General features: G+C 47.3%; 2 protein-coding genes across 8 annotated transcripts in view; one reads left to right on the forward strand and one right to left on the reverse strand.

Moving 5' to 3' along the window:
* The first annotated feature begins 63 nt into the window (after nt 1–63).
* On the forward strand, nt 64–6,298 carry TMEM41A (transmembrane protein 41A). Its single transcript, XM_048954788.1, has 5 exons — nt 64–223; nt 294–447; nt 532–693; nt 1,000–1,138; nt 1,667–6,298. The coding sequence occupies exons 1-5, from the start codon at nt 126–128 to the stop codon at nt 1,885–1,887; spliced, it is 774 nt and encodes a 257-aa protein (XP_048810745.1). The 5' UTR covers nt 64–125; the 3' UTR covers nt 1,888–6,298.
* MAP3K13 (mitogen-activated protein kinase kinase kinase 13) overlaps nt 3,110–20,814 on the reverse strand; it is a 63,571-nt gene continuing 45,866 nt past the window's right edge. For all 7 annotated transcript variants that reach the window (XM_048954776.1, XM_048954771.1, XM_048954773.1 and 4 more), the window contains 12 exons: nt 20,398–20,581; nt 19,737–19,928; nt 18,869–19,027; nt 17,013–17,171; nt 15,616–15,724; nt 14,511–14,620; nt 13,283–13,399; nt 12,639–12,776; nt 10,851–11,583; nt 9,461–9,531; nt 7,408–7,705; nt 3,110–6,728 (listed from right to left, as the gene is read on the reverse strand). In XM_048954776.1, the coding sequence (XP_048810733.1) occupies nt 6,612–6,728; nt 7,408–7,705; nt 9,461–9,531; nt 10,851–11,583; nt 12,639–12,776; nt 13,283–13,399; nt 14,511–14,620; nt 15,616–15,724; nt 17,013–17,171; nt 18,869–19,027; nt 19,737–19,928; nt 20,398–20,581 (2,387 nt within the window). In that variant the 3' untranslated portion in view covers nt 3,110–6,611. The remainder of the gene's footprint in view (nt 6,729–7,407; nt 7,706–9,460; nt 9,532–10,850; nt 11,584–12,638; nt 12,777–13,282; nt 13,400–14,510; nt 14,621–15,615; nt 15,725–17,012; nt 17,172–18,868; nt 19,028–19,736; nt 19,929–20,397; nt 20,582–20,814) is intronic.

Raw genomic sequence — 20,814 nt, forward strand, 5'->3', positions numbered from 1 at the left:
GCGCCACACGGTGGCGCTGCGCTCAATACAGACGTACAACCCGAGCCCGTGCGCTGTCGGCACACTCCCCCCCAAGGCGGCCGCGCTGCGCACGCGCGGCGCTCCGGGTCGATCGCGGTGCCGCGATGTGGCGGCGGCCGGCCGGGCTGCTGTTGGTGTTCGCGGGCTCCACGGCCGCGCTGTGGCTGCTGTCGGCTCGGCTGGGCGCGGGGCAGACGGGCAGGTGGGTGCGGGAAGGCGGGCGGGCGGAGCGGTCGGAGCCGCGACGCGATTCCCACCGTGCGTCCCGTTAGGCCGCTGCGCTTCCCTTCGGACCTGGAGGAGCTGCGGGAGCTGAGCGAGGCGCTGCGGGACTACGAGCGGCGGCACCGCGGGGCGGCCGTGCTCCTGTTCTGCGCCGCCTACCTCTACAAGCAGAGCTTCGCCATCCCCGGCTCCAGCCTGCTGGTAGGGCGCCGTGGGGCCGCGCCGCGGGGCCGCGCTCCGTGCTGCGGGGCCGCGCCCGGCTGTCGGCACGCCGTTTCTCCGCAGAACGTTCTGGCCGGAGCGCTGTTCGGGCCGTGGGTCGGGCTGCTGCTCTGCTCTGCGTTGACGTCCCTGGGAGCCACCTGCTGCTATCTGCTGTCCGGAGCCTTCGGGAAGCGTTTGGTGGTGCGCTGCTTTCCGGATAAAGTGGCTCTGCTGCAGAGAAAGGTAACGGCCGCCGGTCCGGCTTGGCTCGGATCTCGTTCTCGCTGCTCGTGTGCCCCACCGCTGGGCTCCAGGCGTGTGCTGTTCAGCGGTTCTGGACCGGTTGTGTTGTGGGCTGTTGGGGAAATACATTGCCGCAGCCCTGGAGGTGCTCGGAGCCGGGCTGGATGGGCTGCGGGCAGCCTGAGCTGATGGGAGCACTCAGCCCACGGCAGGAATGGCGCTGGGGGAACGTTAGTCCCTGCCGAGCTGTTCCGGGGCTGTGGCCATCCCGCTCGTACTGCTAAAGGAGAGATTTTCTCTTGCCAGGTCGAAGAGAACAGGAGCTGCTTGTTTTTCTTCCTGCTGTTCCTGAGGCTGTTCCCCATGACGCCAAACTGGTTTCTGAATCTCTCGGCTCCCATCCTGAACATTCCCATTTCCCAGTTCTTCTTCTCCGTTCTCATCGGTGAGGCCTGGGGATGCTGGCAGAGGGGAGGTGGTGGCACTGCCTCCTCAGCACCGAGCCCTGGGCTGGGGAAGGCAGAGCAGCAGGGCTGAGCTGGAACTGCCCCAGTTAGCTGCTCACGTTCACGGAATCACAGGATGGCCCGGTTGGAAGGGACCTCAAGGATCATGAGTCTCCAACCCTCTACCACACGCAGGGCCACCAACCTCCACATTTAATACTGGACCAGGCTGCCCAGAGCCCCATCCAATCTGGCCTTGAACACCTCTTGGGACAGGGCATCCACAGCCTCTCTGGGCAGCTGTTCCAGCACCTCACCACTCTCATAGTAAAGGTTTACACTACTCCTCTTGTAAATGTGGGTGCAGCAGCAGCACAGCAAAGTTTTGTATCACGCCCTTGTCTTTCTGTCACAAACACAGACACCTATTTGACCTTGGGCAAGGATGCATTTGGGCTAATTTGGCATTCCTTCATGGAGGCAAAGGGGATGCTAACTCTCTTCTCTTTTTGCTCTGATTCTTCCAGGTCTTACCCCCTACAACTTCATCTGTGTACAGACAGGAGCCATTCTATCACAAATCAACTCTCTGGATGCCATTTTCTCTTGGGACACACTGCTCAAGCTGCTTCTAATGGCTATGGCAGCATTGATACCAGGGACTCTGATCAAGAAATACAGCAAGAAGCACTTAAAGCTGGATGAAGACGAGCACGCTCCATTACTCAATGGCAAAAAGAGCATGTGACGGCTCAGATGGCCCAGGTGCTGGGGACTGCCTCACAAAAGCTGCTGGTCTCTGTTCCTGTGGGTTATATTCTGCATGCTCTGCATCCTTGTGGACCATGGATAATTGCAGCTTTTACTCTTCTCCTCATTAAGAGGAGGTGTAACGTTCTCCTTTTTAATTAATGTTTTATCGTGCGTGGATCTGCACTGAAAATAGAAGGAAACTTGGTGAACACTGGAGGTAGATTGCCTGTGTCCTTTAAGTCAGCCTGCATCTCTGCTGTGCTGGCAGGTGTTGCCAGCCTATTGCAAATGCATTAGCACCTGGCAGAGAAAGGCAGGAGCAGGGGCAGCCATGGAGGAAGGTGAGTTGTCCCTCCTTGCCAAGCACCACATTCCTGTGGTCTCTCTGCCAGCCCGAGTCCAGTCTTCTCTGGAGGCCTGTGCTTCTCCACAAGTCCAGCTCCAGTGTTGGTGCAGCAGTACTCCAGGAGGAGGGGAAGCCTGGGCTGGTCCCAGCACCTTGACTGCCAAAGCAGTGAGGCAGCACTGCACTCAGCTGTGCCAGCAGAAGCCTTGGCTTTTTTTCACTGCCTTTCTAAAAGCAGTGTTTCTCAGCTCTCAGGCTGTGTTCCTCCCCCAGCCTTCTCCCCATCCATACCTATTCAGTATTTTTGGCATAAAATGAAAAACAATCCTTCTGTGCTGTTAGGTGTAGAGATACAAATAGCAAGTTGAAAGACAAAAAAAAAAAGGAATGTTTCATGGTCACTAGTTTGTCCCTGTACCTTCCACAGGAGAGCTTTCCCAGATTCAGAAGACACTTTTCCTCTCACTGTGCTGTAATGCACATCCTGCAGTGAAAACATCCAAGTTTGAGGACAGCCAGGAGGTGTCTTTGTGCATCAGGTCTGACAGGGAGCTGCTCCTTCCACCACAGCAGCCAGAGTTGGAAGCGACCAGGACAGCAAAGGGCAAAGTTCTCAGGATTCAACTACCCAGCTCACGGCAAAGCAGCTTGCACAAGTAAAGGTCACTGCTTGGGGTCAGCTAGGTGCTTAAAGTCTGCTTGTGTGCCTTCACATCTGGTATTCAGAGCTCCAAGTAGCTCCAGCTTGGCTGGGGTTAGAGACAGGCAACTGAAAAACAAACTGCTTGCCCACATCTCATTAATTATTGCAAGACTTTGTCCCAGAGCATACGGCAAACCATTCCCAGATACCAGACCAGCCTGAAAAGCATTGAAGTACACTGGCTTTTTATTCCATGCATTGTTTGCTTTGATAGTCATTCTTGTTTCCATCACTGTACACTGTTCAATACAAAAAAATCAAGTTTGTATCAGGAATCCGCAGAGCAGGGAGGAGAGAGATGAACACTACTGGACAGGGCCAGGATGAAATGGTTACTCAACACGACAGTGGGGAAGGCAACATTCAGCATTGGGAGAAAAATCTAGGCTAGTGTTCAGGAGCTGTCAGCAGCCACGAGAACTGGCTCAGGGAAGTCAGGATGCTGGAAAGGGAACACAGTTTACTTCTGTCCTGCAAACACGGCGTTACTGCAAGGAAGTGCACAGAACTGCAGCGACGCATCGCAGTCCATGCGCAGATCTGGGCCAGTGGCACCATGCAGAGCACTGCTCAGCCCCCTGCACAGCCACACGTGGGGTACAGGGCTGTGTGTTCACACAAGGAAGGGGCAGCCCTAGTGGCAGCCCCAGAGGGACACTGCATTGTAGGCCGCAGCTACGAGGAGCAGAGAAGCTGGACGTAACGGTGTGACATGCAAGAAACCAGGCCCCAGAGTGGCTGCAGTGTTTGCAGCAGCCAACCAGAAGGGTTCAGCTCTGCTCCTCCAGCTGCAAAACAGGCCAGCGTGTCCCAGGGCGAGGCAGGGAGCAACCACTGCTCCACCAGGACAGCTGGCCAGGAAGGTCCCCAGATCCCACACACCAAGGCATCCGCATCTCTGTGGGCCCAGAGGAGTTTCAGCGCATTGAGAAGCTCTGAGCTGAGGCTGCAGCTACCAAAAGCCCCATAGGATCATCTTGGTAGGGACAGAGTTAGCACGGACTGAAGCACAGAGACTGAGATAGGCCTGAGCTGGAGGCAGCTGTGCTGTGGGCCTATTGCTGCAGGACTGCTTGGGGGTACGGTGGTAGATGTGAAGGGGAGCTCTCAACCTCTCTCTATGGAGTAGTTTGATCTTTTTCTTTGTGTGCGTATGTTACATGCACAATTCTGCACCGCTCAGTTCTCATGCCCTAGCCTCCAGCTTGCTGGGTAACTATCTGTAGCACCTCATCTGCACCAAAACCTCCCACACCACAACAGCAAAGTCTTGCCACCTCACATACCGCCAGCCATGAGAGAGGCCTTTGGGTGGAAGAATCAGTGATGGAAGAGAGAGTAAACAAGAAACAAACCAGACAAGAGCTTCACTCCCCTCCACGCTCCGTCTCGGTGCAGAGCTGAGCATTGCTGCTGCAGGCAGCGTGAGCTGATCTCTCCACAACCTGACAGTCCTGCAGCAGAGATGCACCATGTGCCAGCAGTAACTGCCCACTTCTCTGCCTGTCCTTCTGGGGATCTGTAAAGGTTACTCCCTTTGTGACCAACACCACAGCCACTCGCTCCCTGGTCACTGCTCCCCACCAGCTCACGGGCTGCCAACTCAACCAGCAACACAAGGAACTGCAGCATCCCCACAAGGAATACCCTGGGCTCAGGCTGACTGCAGCCATCCCACCCCGACCAGCTGTGCCAGGTTCCCTGCCCTAGGGTGACAGCACCCATGAGAAGCATGGGAGGCAGCAGCTACTGACAGCCACTGAGACCAGCTCTGCTCCCATCTCTCCCAGTGACCAGGGAGAAAGTAACGTCACGCAAACAGATTACAATTGTGCTAGCAGTGAAGCCAACCTTCTGATCTACAGAAATGATAATAAATAATAAAATAACATCATAACTTAAGATCTGTGTGTAGTCCAGCTACAAAATTTTAAAATATGGGATAATTTAACTCATACAATACTGCTCTCTGTATAAGACATTTTCCTTCATTTTGCCACGAGGCTATAAATTACCACAGATAAATTCAAACCAATATGTTAACATAAAATGTAAACAAACAAAGCAACAGAAGTACCTGTCCATGGTCCATTCCTGCCGTTCATCTCAGGCTGGTGTGCCAGGCTGCAGGGCAGCACCGGCTGTGTCAGCCAGCACGCTACGAAGGGCAGAGTGAAAGCTCTGGTAGGGGAAGATCAGCTAAAGGGAAGGGAGGGGAGGGCGTGCTCTATCATTTTGTTCTCTTTAAATATCGATTTAGAAGAGTAGTGTTTGAAGGGAAGGCACTATGAGTTCTATCAGAGAACAAACTTTTCTCGTCTGCCAATGCCTCCTCGGCCTGTCCACATAGCAGTATTATCCTCGCTTTCACCTGTAGAGTTTCAGCTCGAAGAAGAAACAGGGGCCTCAGGGTACACCTGAGACACAGCTGTGCCACAGCCACAAGGTTCCCTGCGCAACCTGTTTTGCACCAAGCCTGACATGAAGGGCAGGCAGAATGCTTCCAAGAACACACAGTAAGGAGATGGAGCAGGGCTGATGCTCGTATCTAGGCCAGCAATTCCCAGTCTTCCCCCCCAACACACAGCTCTCTGCTGGTTACTGATGCTGTTGTAGGTGAGAGGCTGCTTCTCCAAATCCAGCACAGGCATCTCCAGTTTCCTCCCCAGAAGAGTGCTCGGGCTCTGCAGAACGTGCTCTCCAAGTTCTTGCTTTTCCAACACTGATTTGATTGATTTCTTTAGCTGACTGAAACAGACAGGAGGTAAGAGGAGGAAGTAAACTGGGAAATGGCACACTGCATCTGAAAGAGGATTCCCTGCTCAACTGGAGGTCAACGCTGCCAGAGTGAAGCAAGGACGATGTTAAGAAGTGCTCTTACACCAATTCTTGAGAGGACGAGGTTAGAATACATTTGCAGGATCTCACAACCATATGTTGATTAAAAAAAGAAACTAAAAACCCTTAAAATAAAACCCATTATTACATTCCTGGGGATGCATTGACTCAGAAGACCCTGGATGTTAGCACCTCAGTACCAGTTTTCTCCAGGAACAACACGTCCACCTTCTGATTAAAAAAATGACCCAGCTGGTTATACTGAATTCGCTTTGTTCACAGGTTACCTTGCAGTAAGGTCTTTTTTACACTTCCTCATGTGATAAGACAGAGTAGTTTAGTTTTCTTCATCTGGTCTCCAATCTTCAGGGCCGTGAGGCCTGGTCCCCTGTGAAAGCAGCAAGAGAATCCCCTGCTCTGTACACAAAGCTGTCCAGGCAGGACTCCCAGGATGTTTCTCTGTCATGTGCTTGCTTTCTGAATTTTTTTCTTTTTTTTTTTCTTTTTTTTTTTTTTTTTGCAACAAGTCTGTGTGTCTATAAATACAATCCACTCTTTACAGTAAAAAGTGTTAAAATGTCAAAAAAATAAATATCCATGTTACAGTAACTAGATTATTCGATAAAATACATCCCTGCCATTCTTGATTGAAATGCTCAAAGAGAATTAATTTCATTTGGACATTTTCCAGAGATTCAGGTTATTGCAAATCACTCCTGGGGTGGGAAGGAGAAACATCTTCTCTTCCTGTAAAGCGTGATGAAGGGGAATGAAGTGGAATCTCGGGGAAATCAAAATGCCAGTACCAGAAAGCTTTGGGGGAGGATCTGTATTACCAAGTAGCAGAGCTGCAGGGCTTATTGGTCCTGACTGTGGCATCAGAACACTCCCCTTCAGAAGAGTCACAGTCTGATTCTCCAAACTGTGCTTCTCCAAACTGCGCTGGGTTCTGCAAAGCAAAAGGAAAGGGAAACATTCAAGCAGCAATCCTACCCCATAGATCAACCACACCATCCCAGTCAGTAACAAGAGCTGGGTAAAGGTCACCACCAGCAGGGGAGGACGAGATGGCAACACGTGGGAGATGTCAACAGCACATAAGTGCAGTACCAGAGGTCACTTCTCTACCCCTCAAGGAGGAGACAAATAAAAACATCTGCTCAGAGCACCATCATCACACACAGACAAGGGGATGAGGAAATGGTGCAGCACATACTGCCCTCCCTCTCCTGAACATTACAAAGACAGTACAAGAAAGAAATCTGTTCTAGCTTCATCGCTGGTCTGCCTATGGCTAAGTCTGAGGCAGGCAGTTTATATCTCTTCCACTTCATTATCTGTTCCATTGCTTTTTTTTTTTCATATCCCAATTAGTGCAACTGCAAATCTGATGACCTCCCAAATATTGCACTCATCCCAGCTGGCAGATTATATTAAGCTTTTTCTGTGCTGCTTTCACCTCATCTATTTATGCGATCAAGTGCAAGACAGACCAGGTATCCAAATCACTTTCTTGATGCAGTACATCTACAGCACTTTCTAGGCAGTGCTGGTCCTTGGATTCCTCTTTTTTTCCTTTTCCTTTTTTTAATTACCCAATGAGTCGAAGAAGGGATTGTTAAACTCACCTCACAGCTGTGTTCATCTGCACAGAGTTTCCCCAGAGACATCTGAGTCTTGACTCTCCGCACAGCACACTCTTTGTCTGAAAGCCCATCAGACTGGGTGGAGATTTCAATGGGGATCTCTGGAGTCTGGGACAACATGTCCTCCAGCTTCTCAGCCAGCTCATCTTCCAGCTTGGCAGCCAGCTCATCCGGGCTGTTGGAGTGATCACTGGTGTTCCCCTCTTCTCCATCTGACACAGAGAAGTTCTCCGAGCTGAAGGTTGAGTAGGACTGGCAGCTACTAATGCAGCGGTGAGGTCTGCAAACCAGAAGAGTAGTTCAGCTTCTATGACACTGCTTCTCATTGCAGAGGAAAAGGAGCCTCTTTCCACATCAGCTGAGTCATAACTGATCTTTGAGGCTGGCAGCTCTGCAGCATTGAGCTGCCTTTCCTGTTTTGGAACTATGGAATTCTACCACCTTTTGAACGAGTTAGTTTAAGATTTGCATCTTTAAATTCATAGAATCAAATTCATCTGTTCTTTTTTGGTCTCAGCTCCTACACGTTCATACTAGCTGATCTTCTCTGCAGCATATTCTTCCATAACAGCCCTTTTCCCCAAAGAAAGGCTATATTGTAGGGTTCAAGCTAACTGAATTTGTAATATCTGCACCACCTGGCAGCAGCCCCAACAGCCAGCCTAGAATTTAAGTATGTGCACATTGCTTGAATGTGGCAATCACCTCATGGCAGTGCCTGACAGCAACAGTACAAAGTATCAGTTGAGTGAACATGCCAAGAGACCCACAACAGGTCATTGCATGGAATTCAAGGAAGGCAATTTCTTCCCCAAGACAGTAAATCACAGAAGCAACAATTTCACGCGCAAGAACAGGGAACTCATCTAGCCCAGCATTCTATCTCAACTCTCAGCAAGAAGAAATAATCAAGGACAAGTATGAGAGCAGGGTGTGCAGACAGAGCCAGCTTTCTCCTGGCATGTCTTCCTAGTTTGTGCTCAGGCTTTTGAGCTGTACATCAAGCCTGGATGACTGTGCTTATTAACAGCCACTGATGGACCTACCCTCTGTAAATTTAACACTTACAACTTATGTTTCAATTTCCAGAGCACTCCTCGACAATGAAGTGCACATTTGAAATATTTCAGATGGAAAAAGCACTCTATATTCATTTTCAACCCATTCTTTGCTTCATTCGGTCTCCCTAACCTGAACGTGAGGAATCTTTCCTTGTTTACTTTCTCCATTTCACTTTCAATCCCATGTACCTCCATTGTAGCCTCTCCACCAGCTAGACAAAAACTTCTCATGGATTTAATTTCTTCTATGGAAACCAGTTCTAACCATTCTTGTCACACCTCTCTGAACCTTCTCAGACTCAATCACAGTCATTTTAACTGGGCTAACAAAGGTGGCATTTAGGATTCAAGCTTCAGGTGTGTTGTGAATGAATACAATGGCTTTTATCTTCTCTGCTCCACTCCTAACAACCCTTAACTTATTTGCCCTCTGGATCACTTCTGCACTTCAAGCAGTGGTTTTCATAAAGTTACTGCAGCAGTTTACAAGAGCACAGGCCTTTAAGGCCTACTATTACAAATGCTTAAGAAAGAAATCCCCTTCAAGTCTCTTACTTTACAGCAAATCTGACCTGCTGTGTTCTCACTTAGCTCTTACATCCTACCTGAATGCAACCATGAAGGTTCTGGAGTCAGCCCCACTGCAGAAACAGTTAATGCAGCTTTTGAAAGAGTCCACAGAGGGTCCCAACAACCAGTCAGTCTGGTTATTATTTTTACAGGCTGAATCATTCTACCTCTTGCTAAGCAAGAGTGATCAAATCGTGCTGTGAACAGCCTGCAACAGGAGAGCCATGCTGGAGATAACAGAGCAGGCTGAAAACAGTGAGTCAACATGGAGGATCACTGAGGGCAGATGGGATGCACCGAATGTGATTCTGTTCTTTTGCCAGCACAGCTGGTGTGCAGTTGCTATGACAGCTCTGCTGAAATTCGCCCTAGCAAAGAGAGATTAGAGTGAATTCACCTTTTACCTTTGTCTACGAGGAAACTCCACTTCACTGTCGACTTCGCCCTCTTCCTCTTCTGAGGAGTCATCGCCACTCTGGCAGAAAACAAAGGACAAGAATGATAGCACAGCTGTGAAAGAACAAACACGACTTCATGGCTGCCCTTGGACCTCTAGGACAAAGTCACTGTGTTAGCAGCCTGCAACCAAGAGGACAAACGTAGAACCGAGTCGGACTTGGTCTTACTTGGACATTATTTCAGACAGTCCTAATGCTGCCATTTCTGAATTTGGAGAGATTGACTTAGAAATAAACTGGAAATACTTCATTTACTGAGAACATAATGTTCTGGATTTCACCCACTCCCCCAAACAGAAGCAAACCAAGTAGTTCATTGAAACCAACATAAACTATTGAGTTGATCTGCCACTCTTTAGCCTTTACCACTTCAACCTCTTCCACATGAGCCTACCCAGAGCAGCATTGGTAATGACATCTCTTTGCTGGTGGGTTTCACTAACTGAAAAACTTGAGTTTTGTTCCATTTTCTGCTTCAGAGAGCACAGAGCCTTTTGTTTTCGTTTTCCCATCTAAACACACTCTCTGCATTCTTGGTTTTTCACAGCCTCCTCTCATCCTATCTAACCTGGCAAGCCCCAGCTCAGACTCTACCTTCTTGTAATACAAAGCTCATCCTCTTTTCATTCTGGGCTCTAAACCATACTCTTGGTTCTGGTATCCTCTTTTCCCCTCACTCTTCCACCTAGGCTTATTTTTCCTTCTCTCTGAACTCACACCAGTTCCTACCTCTCCCACCATTTGGATGGAAGAGAAGGAATAAAGAATTGTTTCTGTACAATTGTGCCACAATACCTTTTTGACTCTGGCAGTCCCAGGTCAGTGTGCTTAGTGCTCAGATATTTCAAGCAAATCTGCTAACCTAGAACCACAGCTTTCAGTCAAGGAGGATGGTGTCTCAAAGCTGCTGCAAAGGGCCATCTCCCAAAACCACGGCCAAGGCTGTATTTCTATTCTGAGACACAGCAGTCCTACAGATGCTCAGTGAAACTGTGGCATATTTATCATCAACAAAAGAACACATTTATCCCCTCCTTTGTTTTGAGAAAGGCTTGAAAACATTTTTGAGACTGTTTCAATGACAAAGATTCAGCACATTTTTTGCAATTTTGGGACCTCCTGAGGCATTATCAAAGGCATCTGACAACTCTCATTGTTAGCTCTGATACAGTACTTCTCAATAAAATTGATTCTAAAAGAATGCCCAGATCACAAAGCAGAGTTTACATCGGCATGATCTGTAAGATACAAGTTGTACTTGCAACTCAAGCGCTCTTTTGGTGGAGAGGTGAAGGAGGAAGCCTCATTTTTGTCTAAATCACCGTGCTGTCCTTACCTTTTGAATGGGTCTTGCTTTGCAAGGTAGTACTGAGGAAGCCATGTGCTGTGGTGTGCCTAGGGCAGATGCTGAGGTGCAGTTGCTGAAGTCCTCTTCCTCCATCTTCTCAATGTACTGCGCATTTTCATATAGGGAAACAGCCGTCGGGGACTGAGAATGGCTCACTCCTGTTTCAACAGATGACATCTGTACCTGACCACTGTCCTCCTCCCTGCACTGGAGACAGGAGTTGTACTGATCTGTTTTGCAACACTCCCAGTGATCATCTTTGCTCTCTTTGCTCTCTAGATTCCTCCGGCAATCCGCTTCCATGGCAGTGGAGATGAGGTCGGGGCTGGAACCAGACATCCTCCTTTGTGCATGGTTACTGAGGGGGCTCCGCAGCGCTGCTGCAGGGCCAAAGTACCGTAAGTTGTTTGCACAGTTGGCAATATCCTGTCCGTGGGCATGAAGCCGTGAGTGATGGCCGTGGCCGTGCTGCTGTGGTAGACCGGGGTGATGAGAGTGATTATGAGGTGGAGGTGGGGGTGCATCATCTTGCACAGGCTGGTTTTTCAAGATCCCTGCAAAATCGTTGTAGCTGCCTTTGCTGTTCCCTCGGCGGTGACGTGGCTTACTGCGGTAGCGACTTTTGCCACTCAGAGTTGACATTTTGGGGCTTCCTGAGACTGGTGAGCCATTGGATGCTGCTTCTGCACTGGGTATGCCCTCTGACTTCAGCAGATCTGGTCTGAAAGACAGTCAGCAAAAGTTTAACATCAAACCACAAATTAGGAAACGACATCATCAGCTTGGAGCCGTAGGAGAGGCAACCACAGCCATAAGCATACTCTGATTTCTGTAGTCTACATGCCTCCCCCCTTCCAGCAGTCTGACTTCTGTGTTTAGGTTCCTTTGATTCCCATCACTCAATGCCTTTCCTGTTCAGCTCATCTTGCTGCTCTTCCAAATATCAACCACTTCTTCTTCTTTCACTTTGATGATCTGCTCCCCAGACTGCTCTTTTCCAAGCCTGAGATCTCAGTGTAGGGCACATCTTTCACTATGTGCACATACAAGGCTCAGCACAATAGCACCCCTAATATGCTGATGGTATCAGACAGCCCATCTTAGAGGCACACATTAATATTAATTTGGAAGTCCTTATTCATTACTAATCAGGACTCTCTAACCCTTGGAATTCCCAGAAAACAGAAAACAACACCTTTCCAAAGAATCTCATTTTCTGAAAGTCATGCAGAGAGGAAATAGCTGAAAGACAGCATGAATTCCCAAATCCTTATTTCATTCCTCAACAATGAATCCGACTTCCTTAAGGGCAGGCTGATTTGCACAATCCCTCATCCTGCCTACAGTCATTCAAATCAGGGATTATCTAAATATTCTTTAGTTGGACTCCAGAATTCAAGATAGATCTCCTACAAAAATGTCTTCACCTGTGGAAAAAGTCATATGGACCAAACAGATTCAGAGAGCTGTGTAGGTAGGGGTGAAGGCAGGATTCATTCCTTTGACCTGAAGGTAACTAAACAGCTGTGGTTCTGAGGATCAGACCAGGCCCAAAAGTGAACACTCCTTTGGGCTGTTTATAGAATCATAGAATGGCCTGGGTTGAAAAGGACCACAATGATCATCTAGTTTCAACCCTCCTGCTACGTGCAGGGTCGCCAACCACACAGAACCATAGAATGAATCTGTGTGGTCAAACTTGAAGCAAGCCATTTGCTCAACTCAGTGGGGATCTACCATTGTTTCCTGGCACAGAATGAGGCTGTTACTTCTTACCGTTTAGTCTGGCTGCCTGGTTTATGGGAGACCCCTTTCCTCTTCATCAGCTTCTCCACAGTATTGGGGTGGATTATTGGTCTGACTGGGTGGCGTTTGTAAGTCCCAGGATATTTCTTTTCCACTGCTTGCTCCCTCCTGAAACATTTAGCAAGAATAAAGCAGATCAGTTCTCCCTCTGTCCAACTGCAGCTCCTGCTGGACAGAAACACAGCTGTACAGTGAGCACACTGCGTGCCTGTTTCTCAGCTATGGCTGGGTCCAACACAACACACTGTTCTGGGAAAGGACACAGTCATTTTCTAAATTCTCTCTGCAGAGATCAGGCAGTTGGAACACAGCCCTGGTCTACACTCCAGAACAGCAACACTTTTCTCTTTACAAAGGGGGCCAAAGGATGCCAACATTAAATGGGAAAGGTGCCTTTAAGCCAGTACACACGGTGTAAAGGTACGTGCATTAAGTGGTCTGCAGTGCTCTACTCTTAAGAGGCCTATCTGTGCCTGCCAGCCCTCTCTTTAGCCCTGGAATAAAGTCAGGGAATACTAACTCTTTAAGTACTCCTATGTATTTCAGAAGTGAGGCGTTGGTTTATGTGCAAACTGCCAGGTGTGTGGCACGCCATTCTGCCCACAGATACATACTTTATGAGCTCCTTCTCACGGACCTCCAGCTGCAGCATAATAGCACTGAGCTCCATGTATAAGTTGTTGGCTCTCTCCAGCTTCCTCTCGTAGTGCTCACGGATATCCAAAGCGTGCCTGAAAATCAGAAGACAAAAATCATGATTCCAGAGCCTGATGTCTGCAGATCAAGACAGGAGAATAAGGAAACAAGGATGAAGAAAAAATCTTCCATGAGTCAAACCTGTCAGCACTAGAGCGTTTTTTGTGAACCTCATATAGAGCTAACAGCAAATGAAAATGGTGAGCTTGATACCAAGAATTAATTAGGATACAATTTAGAAAGTATTCAACAGTCCCAAGCAAGCAGCAACACTTCCTCAATAGGGAAGCTTCAAATGCCTGACATCCATAAACCTTTCAGCCAAGCCCTAATTGTCCTGTTTGCACAGAAGTCATCAGTTTGCATTTTATAAAAAGCAGAATGTAGCTATAGCTTATAGCTATGGTAAGACTGCATATTGCATCTCAAAACACAGCTGGAAAACGTGGCTTCTGAAAGCTTTCAAGGGCTAGGGAACATTGATGAACAGCTACAGCAAGCTGGTTGAACAAGGCTTCCTTTGATTTCTTCAGCTCGACGTACTTGGCATTCTACATTTCTCTGTCATAACTGTATTTGCAAAACTGTATCATAGAAGATAACATTTTGCTTTCTTACATAAACATTCTGCTTTACCTTTTTAAGTTGATCTAGCTTTCACAATCAATTTCAGTGGGATGATAGATTGCATTGTATTCACTTCTTGAAAAACAAATAATCCAAATGAAGTGTCAGGGATGAGAAAGCTCACAGCAAACTGCAAGATGCATTTCTCACTGAGAGAGATTATCAGTTTCCACACTGTTATCACAAACACCAAAACTCAGAGACAAATATCCCCTGGTAAGCACACAAGCCTTTGCCCCTCTCCTGCTTCCAGCAAACTGTTCAGGCAGCCCAAGAGCAGCAACAATTCCCACTATTTCTCTCTCTATTGCCTTCCAACAGTTACTCAAAGTGCCTGCAGGAACTGTGTAAGTTTCTGAACTCATGAGGAATTCAGGCTGCCTGAATTTATACCACCAGGAGCACCAGGCCCAGCAATCAGTAATAGAGTAGCATGAAGGCAGTCTGGGGGCTGCAGCACACGATCAGGAGAGAAGGCTGGAGTGGGGAAGTGAGCAATAAACAAGCCTATCAACTGACCTCAGCTCTTCTCTTCGACGGCGAATCAATTCTTCATCTAGCCGGTGGATGCAGGTTCCTTCACTTTTAATCTTCTCAAAATGCTTCTTCACCTCTTCTCTCCATTCAGCCTAGGGAAGCAACTTACACTGAGGTATTCACAGAGGATTACGATCTCTGGTTGCACCAAAGAAACCATCGTAGCAGGTCTAGTTTCAACAACTACATGTTGTATTTTCAATTTTGTACTTGCACAATTAAAATATGTCTGCATTTTCTACCAAAAAAAAAGTTAAAAATAAAAGAAATTTAATAAAAGAAAAAAAACAGTCTCTTTAGAGGCATTCAAGGCCAGGCTGGATGTGGTTCTGGGCAGCCTGGTCTGCTGGTTGGCAACCCTGCACATAGCAGGGGGGCTGGAAGTAGATGATCACTGTGGTTCTTTTCAACCCAGGCCATTCTATGATCCTGTGATTCTATGATTTTCTTCCCTCTCTGTTTCAAAGGAAACAGAATGGCTGAAAACTTGGAAAACTACACACATGACAAAAGATGAATGTCAGTAGGGTATCATAACTCTGTTGAACCCCTGAAGTTCTGATTCCTGCAGCTTTATGGAACACATCCACTTCCTCTCATGCACCCCAACACCACATAGATCCTCTGTACTGGACACTCAGTTTCATTCTCATTCCCACCCCAAGAGCAGCTATGGCTTACTGGGTAGGGCTCAGAGGAATCTCCAGATCCTATGCTTTTAGATCTTCCCTAAGAATTCCAGAGCACCTTCACAGCCCTGTCTTTGTCCCACTGCCTGCCCTGCTCATTTTCACTATAAACAAAACAGTTCCTCCCTGCAGTGTTGTGGTCTCCTGGAGCTGGGAGCAGAGCTTCTGAAGTCAGCAGTCTCAGAGAGAAGCAAACGAGACAGTTCCTGTCAGTAGATGTCTCAGTCTATGGAAGTTCAGGTAAAATATTTGAAAACACCCATCAGCTTTGCTCCTCCCCAGGAATCAAACTGATATCACTGATTTTGACTTTTGCTGCACTTGGAGCAGTGTCTGAAACCAAACCCATGCAGCTATTTGCTTCTCATGAGTCACAGCCTGGGCTATCACCTGCTTACCTGTGATTTGAAGTAGGTTTCCTGAGGAGTAGCCAGCACATCAGCAGATGCAATATCCAGGTGCATCAGTGTCTGTCGGAAGGAGGGACGATTCCGGGGTTTGCTCTGCCTGGAACAAAACAGACAAACACCCACCATGAGAGAAGGTTAACATTGCTGACCACTGCTGCCCTTCTGAAAATGCTTCTCACTGGAACTGGTTCTCTGATGTAGCTGACAAATTAGAGCAAAGGAGCATTTTTAGGTTCTGTCTTTTGAATGCAAGCTCACTGATCTAGACATGTTTTCTATTCTTTTTCTGGTTTGTGATGGTCTATCCTACAGAAAGAGAAGAGATGAAAACTCTTTAAAATAGGAAAACATGAAAGATAATAGGAAGTGAAACTGCTCCTAACTTGTTAGTCAAGAAGACAACACAGACTTCATTTCATTTTCCAAATGAAGTCTGTGGAAATATTCAATCCCATAGAAATGACGGGGTAACAGTTTACAACAAAGCAGGGATCTAAAAACACCAAATGTATGGACGCAGTTTGTGCCTGAGCCCACACAGTATTGTAACACCCCGAGCATCTCTGCAAGATCCTACTAAAAAAGGAAACCCATTTGTATCTTTAAGCTTCAAGACTGAACCAGATTCAGCGTGGAGGACAAGAAACAGCTTCTCCAGACACCTCTCCCCTACAAACCTACTTCCACACATGTACACAGTGCTCAAAGCAGCACAGACTGCCTCCTGCATCTTGCAGCCATGTGCAGAAGCACTGTTAGGCAGAGCATCAGTCTCAGCACACATAACTGCAACCCTGCAAACTGCTGCACCTCAGGATCATGAGGGTAAAAAGGCATTTAAAGGATCCATGGATGCTTTGGCCTATTTTCCCCTTTGTGCCTTTGGGAGGGTGGCTGGTGTAACACAGAAGAGCAGGAAGATAACTTAAACTCTGTGTCAAAACCAAATTACATAGATTAAGCATTAATACATAACCTGAGACCAGAAATTTCAGCTCTAAGCTGGCAGGTGGAAGAAACTGAAAGCTCTTCTTATAGCTATGTCACATATGCAAAATCCTGATTTCATACACAAAGTTTGAATTCCTCTCTGTCAAAAAACAGTCACTTAAGGGTTTTCATTGCTCAGATAAACTGAAATCCTTTTACTCTGCAGCCAGTGAGAGCCCTGCCCTGCCTGCCCAAACCACACACGTCTCCCCACCTCCTCTGAAATCCAAATGTCCTTCTGGAGCTCAGGCCTGCAGCCAAAAGGAAGCAGGATCCAGAATTTTATCACCTATTCTTGTGAGAGTATTTAAGAACCTTATGCTCTGGGCTCAACACTCCCACCAGTTCCACCCCTAGGAACGAGCTGCAGGTCTGTGTGGGTTTCAGACTCTTACCAGGTCTGCTTCATGAGGATTTTGAAGCCATCTGGGCAGGTGGAAGGAACAGGAAGGTGCAAGCTGTTACTGCCCACTCCCCAAATGATGGCAGAGGAGTCCACATCTTTGTAGGGAATCTCTCCTGTAAGCAGCTCCCACAAAACTACTCCAAATGACCTGATGGAAAAACAAACAAGGAGAAAAAGATCCACATGAATTCATTTCAACAGAGACATTTGGAACTTGGGAACCTGTTGCTGAACATCAATCAGCACTAGTTTTCCTATTTCATTGTTGGACTTTCAAAATCCTGAAGGAATATTAGAAACTCTTCTGTATACATGAAACATCACTCTTGTTAAATGAAGAGGAAAGTTAGCTCTTCCAAGAGAGACTTTTGACTATTCTTACTGGTACAAACAGATCATCTACTGCAGGATAGACTGATCTGATAAGACAGAGGCAAGAGAGCCAAGGTTGTAGAGTTTTGTTTTGCTTTAATATGTCATTTAGCTTCATTTTCCCAGCCAAAAATTCCTTTGCTGTACTCAACTGCCCACAATAACCCTGCATGTTTCGAGGGTCTGAAACTCATCACTTCAACCACTGCAACACAGAAATGAAGAAACCAATGCAACAGACATAAATGTCAGTATCAAATGCACATAAATCTCATCTAGTATTTATTTCTGCCTTAAAAAAAAAGGTCAAAAAGAAAAAGAACAAAGCTAACTCTGCCTGGGACAGAACTCCTATTACTAGAGGTGAACAACCGTCTATCAGGGAATGCTTTCATGTGAAAAATGGCATGCTTTCAAAACCCAGGGATTTCAAATCACATGGAAGAAGGGGGAAAAAAAGAAAAGAAAAGAAAAGAAAAGAAAAAAAATCAACAGAATTTGAGCATATTTCCCTCAAACTTTTCTGTGGGCTGCAGGAAGGCGGGAATCCCAGGTGTCTGGACAAAGCTACCAGGAAACCTCATCTGGTTTCAGCTTTGTTATGATTAAGACCTGGCAAAGGATTTTCAAGACTCCTGATAAGATTATAGATTTTTTTGAGCATGCTGTGAAGGATGAGAGAGAGCAGACATATAAGCTGCTTAGGAACTGCTCTCATTTGTTGTCAGCATTCATAAACATCATTTTCACTCATCTTGTGGGAAGAACGGATGTCGAGGAGGAGTATGAGCCATCTGCACTGCTTCCACAGAAGAGGAACGGGCCCAAAGGCACCTCTCAGTTTACACCAAAGAGCAGCACCTCTAAATCACTCAGGAAAAGGAGTCAAGGAGTTCTCACAATCCCCAGCAGAGCATCAGACACGATGCTCCACACCGTATTCTTAAACCTGAGCCACCCTAGAAGGCAGGAAGAGGAGGGCAGAAGTACTGCAGCACTCCTCCCAAGGAACCTGTGATTCAAAGGGAAGACAGGAGGCAAACAGTGGATGTGTTCTCTTTCCAAAACAACCCAAGAGTGTCTCCCAGAAAAGCTGGGTCTGCTGTAGCCTGCTGAAACAAATATCGTGGCTGTAAAACAGGGAGATTTGTCCTGGCTACCGCTGTTAAATATGCAGAAAGAAGGTAGAAACTGAGATGCAGTTCCCATGAAGACCCCAAAACCTGTGCAGTCATCCCAAAGGAGCTTTAAGGCTCAGTTCTCCCTCAAGCATTGTTAATAGTATGACATCTGCATGGCATCTGCCACAGCCCACAGTTCAGTAACAGTTCAGGGCACGAGATGGAAGGAGAAAGTAGTCCACAAAGGAGCATTCCTTAGGACAGAAAAGAATGCTGAATATATAGGTACTAGGAAAACCAACTGGTTAAACAGAAGGTGAAGATGCTCAGTTAAAACAATTCTCCTACTCACCAGATGTCCACTTTTTCAGAAACAGGCTCATTGCGTATCACCTCGGGGGCCATCCAAGCCACAGTTCCCGCAAAAGACATTTTGGTACTTTTATCACTGAGTTCTTTAGATGTACCAAAATCTGAGATTTTAACTGCATCCGTGTGTGTAACTAAAACACTGAAAAAAAAGAAAAAAGAAATCAGCATCTTGCAAGTTCTCTTGCACTGGCAGCCATTGGGAGTCAATTTCTTAATGAACATGACCAACTGATGAGGGCAGGCTGTTTGTGATCACAGTACAAGGACAAACATGGTGCATTTTCATTGGTGACAGCACTCATTTCCTTTAGGGCAGTTGGTTTTGTGCCTCAACTACTCTAAGTTCTACAAGTGAAAAAAAAAACAAAACACCAATCTTAATAAAATTACAAGTTAACAAGGCACCAAAAATTCCCTATATTTGGGTCCTTGTCCAATTTTTAGTAAAGCCCCACCTCTGCAAACTCAGAATGTAAAACATTTTGAAGTATTCATAGAATCACAGAATGGCCTGGGTTGAAAAGGACCACAGTGGCCATCTAGTTTCAACTCCCCTGCTGTGTGCAGGTCACCAACCAGCAGCCCAGGCTGCCCAGAGCCACATCCAGCCTGGCCTTGGATGCCTGCAGGGATGGGGCATCCACAGCCTCCTTGGGCAACCTGTGCCAGTGCCTCACCACCCTCTGGCTGAAAAACTTCCTCCTAATATCCAACCTAAACCTCCCTGTCTCAGTTTAAAACCATTCCCCCTTGTCCTATCACCATCCCAGTCTTGTCACAGGCTAACAGAAGAAGAAATACCTACAGTAAAATCACAGCTGGAGCATGTTTAACAGCTGGAGACTTACTTTGGTGACTTGAGGTCTCGATGGATGATTTTGTGAAGGTGCAGATAATTCATCCCACTAGCAATCCCAGTGGACCAATCCACAAGCAGCCGAGGAGTGACTTTCCGCCCCGCTCGCAAGACTTCGTAGAGTTGCCCATGTGCACAATACTCCATGATAATACAGTAGCATGGGGCTTGTGTGCAGACTCCCCTGTCAAAGGAAGCAACAACTAGTGAGGATCAGGAGAGCATGAGTCCCAGAGCAACTCTTAAAGGCGGCAACGAAGGGGCAGGAGAGCAACCTGCCTACCCCACCAGGGCAAGGCCATGCTAACAGCTCTCCTAATCATGCAGGGAGGGCAAATGCTTTCTCCACAGTCTGCACAGAACAAGATGACAACAGTAGGTTTCCTTCAATTTCCTACCTCTGTAGTTTCAGAGTTCCCAATGGGCATTTTGCAAGCCTGCATGCAAAGTGCAGCGCTGGGTGAGGACTGTGGCCATAGTTTTCTTTTCACAACAATGATTTGAGAAAGGAAGCAAAGAATAACCATGCATTGTGCCCTACAGCCAGCCTAACTTGGTTCCTGAAACCACAAACTTGCCCAGGGCACACACGCACACAGCTCTCCCCAGACATAGGTAGTACTGGTCCGTTTCTCACAAGCTCCACCACTTACTTGAAGGCGATGATGTTGGGGTGTTTGAGTTTCCGCAGGTGCTTGATATCCGTTTCATTCTGGTCTCTCACTTTCTTGATGGCCACCTCCTCAGCTCGGAACTTGCCCAAGAAGACGGCTCCCTGTGCACCACTGCCCAGCCACTGCAGCTCCGAGATCTCCTCAAACGGGACCTCCCACGTATCTAGGCACAGGCAAAGGAGAAGGACCACAAAAACCATTTTGCTTTAAGATCACACCAAGACAGCACCTTCCACTTCCCCTACTGTATCTCAAGGTGGATTTTCCGTGGGTGGGAGATGGCATCTCTCAGCACTGAGATGCTCAGCCCCGGCAGCTCTTTCCTCCAGCTCCTCTCTGGCTGTCCCCAGACTGTTTCTTCTCAGCTCCCCTACAGTTAACTCTGGGTAAGCCACA

This window comes from Lagopus muta, chromosome 9 (assembly GCF_023343835.1).
Source record: "Lagopus muta isolate bLagMut1 chromosome 9, bLagMut1 primary, whole genome shotgun sequence".
NCBI classification, from domain to species: Eukaryota; Metazoa; Chordata; class Aves; order Galliformes; family Phasianidae; genus Lagopus; species Lagopus muta.

Bases quoted from the DNA above. Each gene is read 5' to 3' on its own strand.
- TMEM41A (XM_048954788.1), top strand. From the start codon at position 126: ATGTGGCGGCGGCCGGCCGGGCTGCTGTTGGTGTTCGCGGGCTCCACG. The intron at 224-293 runs GTGGGTGCGGGA...GCGTCCCGTTAG, and splicing joins GGCGCGGGGCAGACGGGCAG to GCCGCTGCGCTTCCCTTCGG. The intron at 1,139-1,666 runs GTGAGGCCTGGG...TGATTCTTCCAG, and splicing joins CTTCTTCTCCGTTCTCATCG to GTCTTACCCCCTACAACTTC.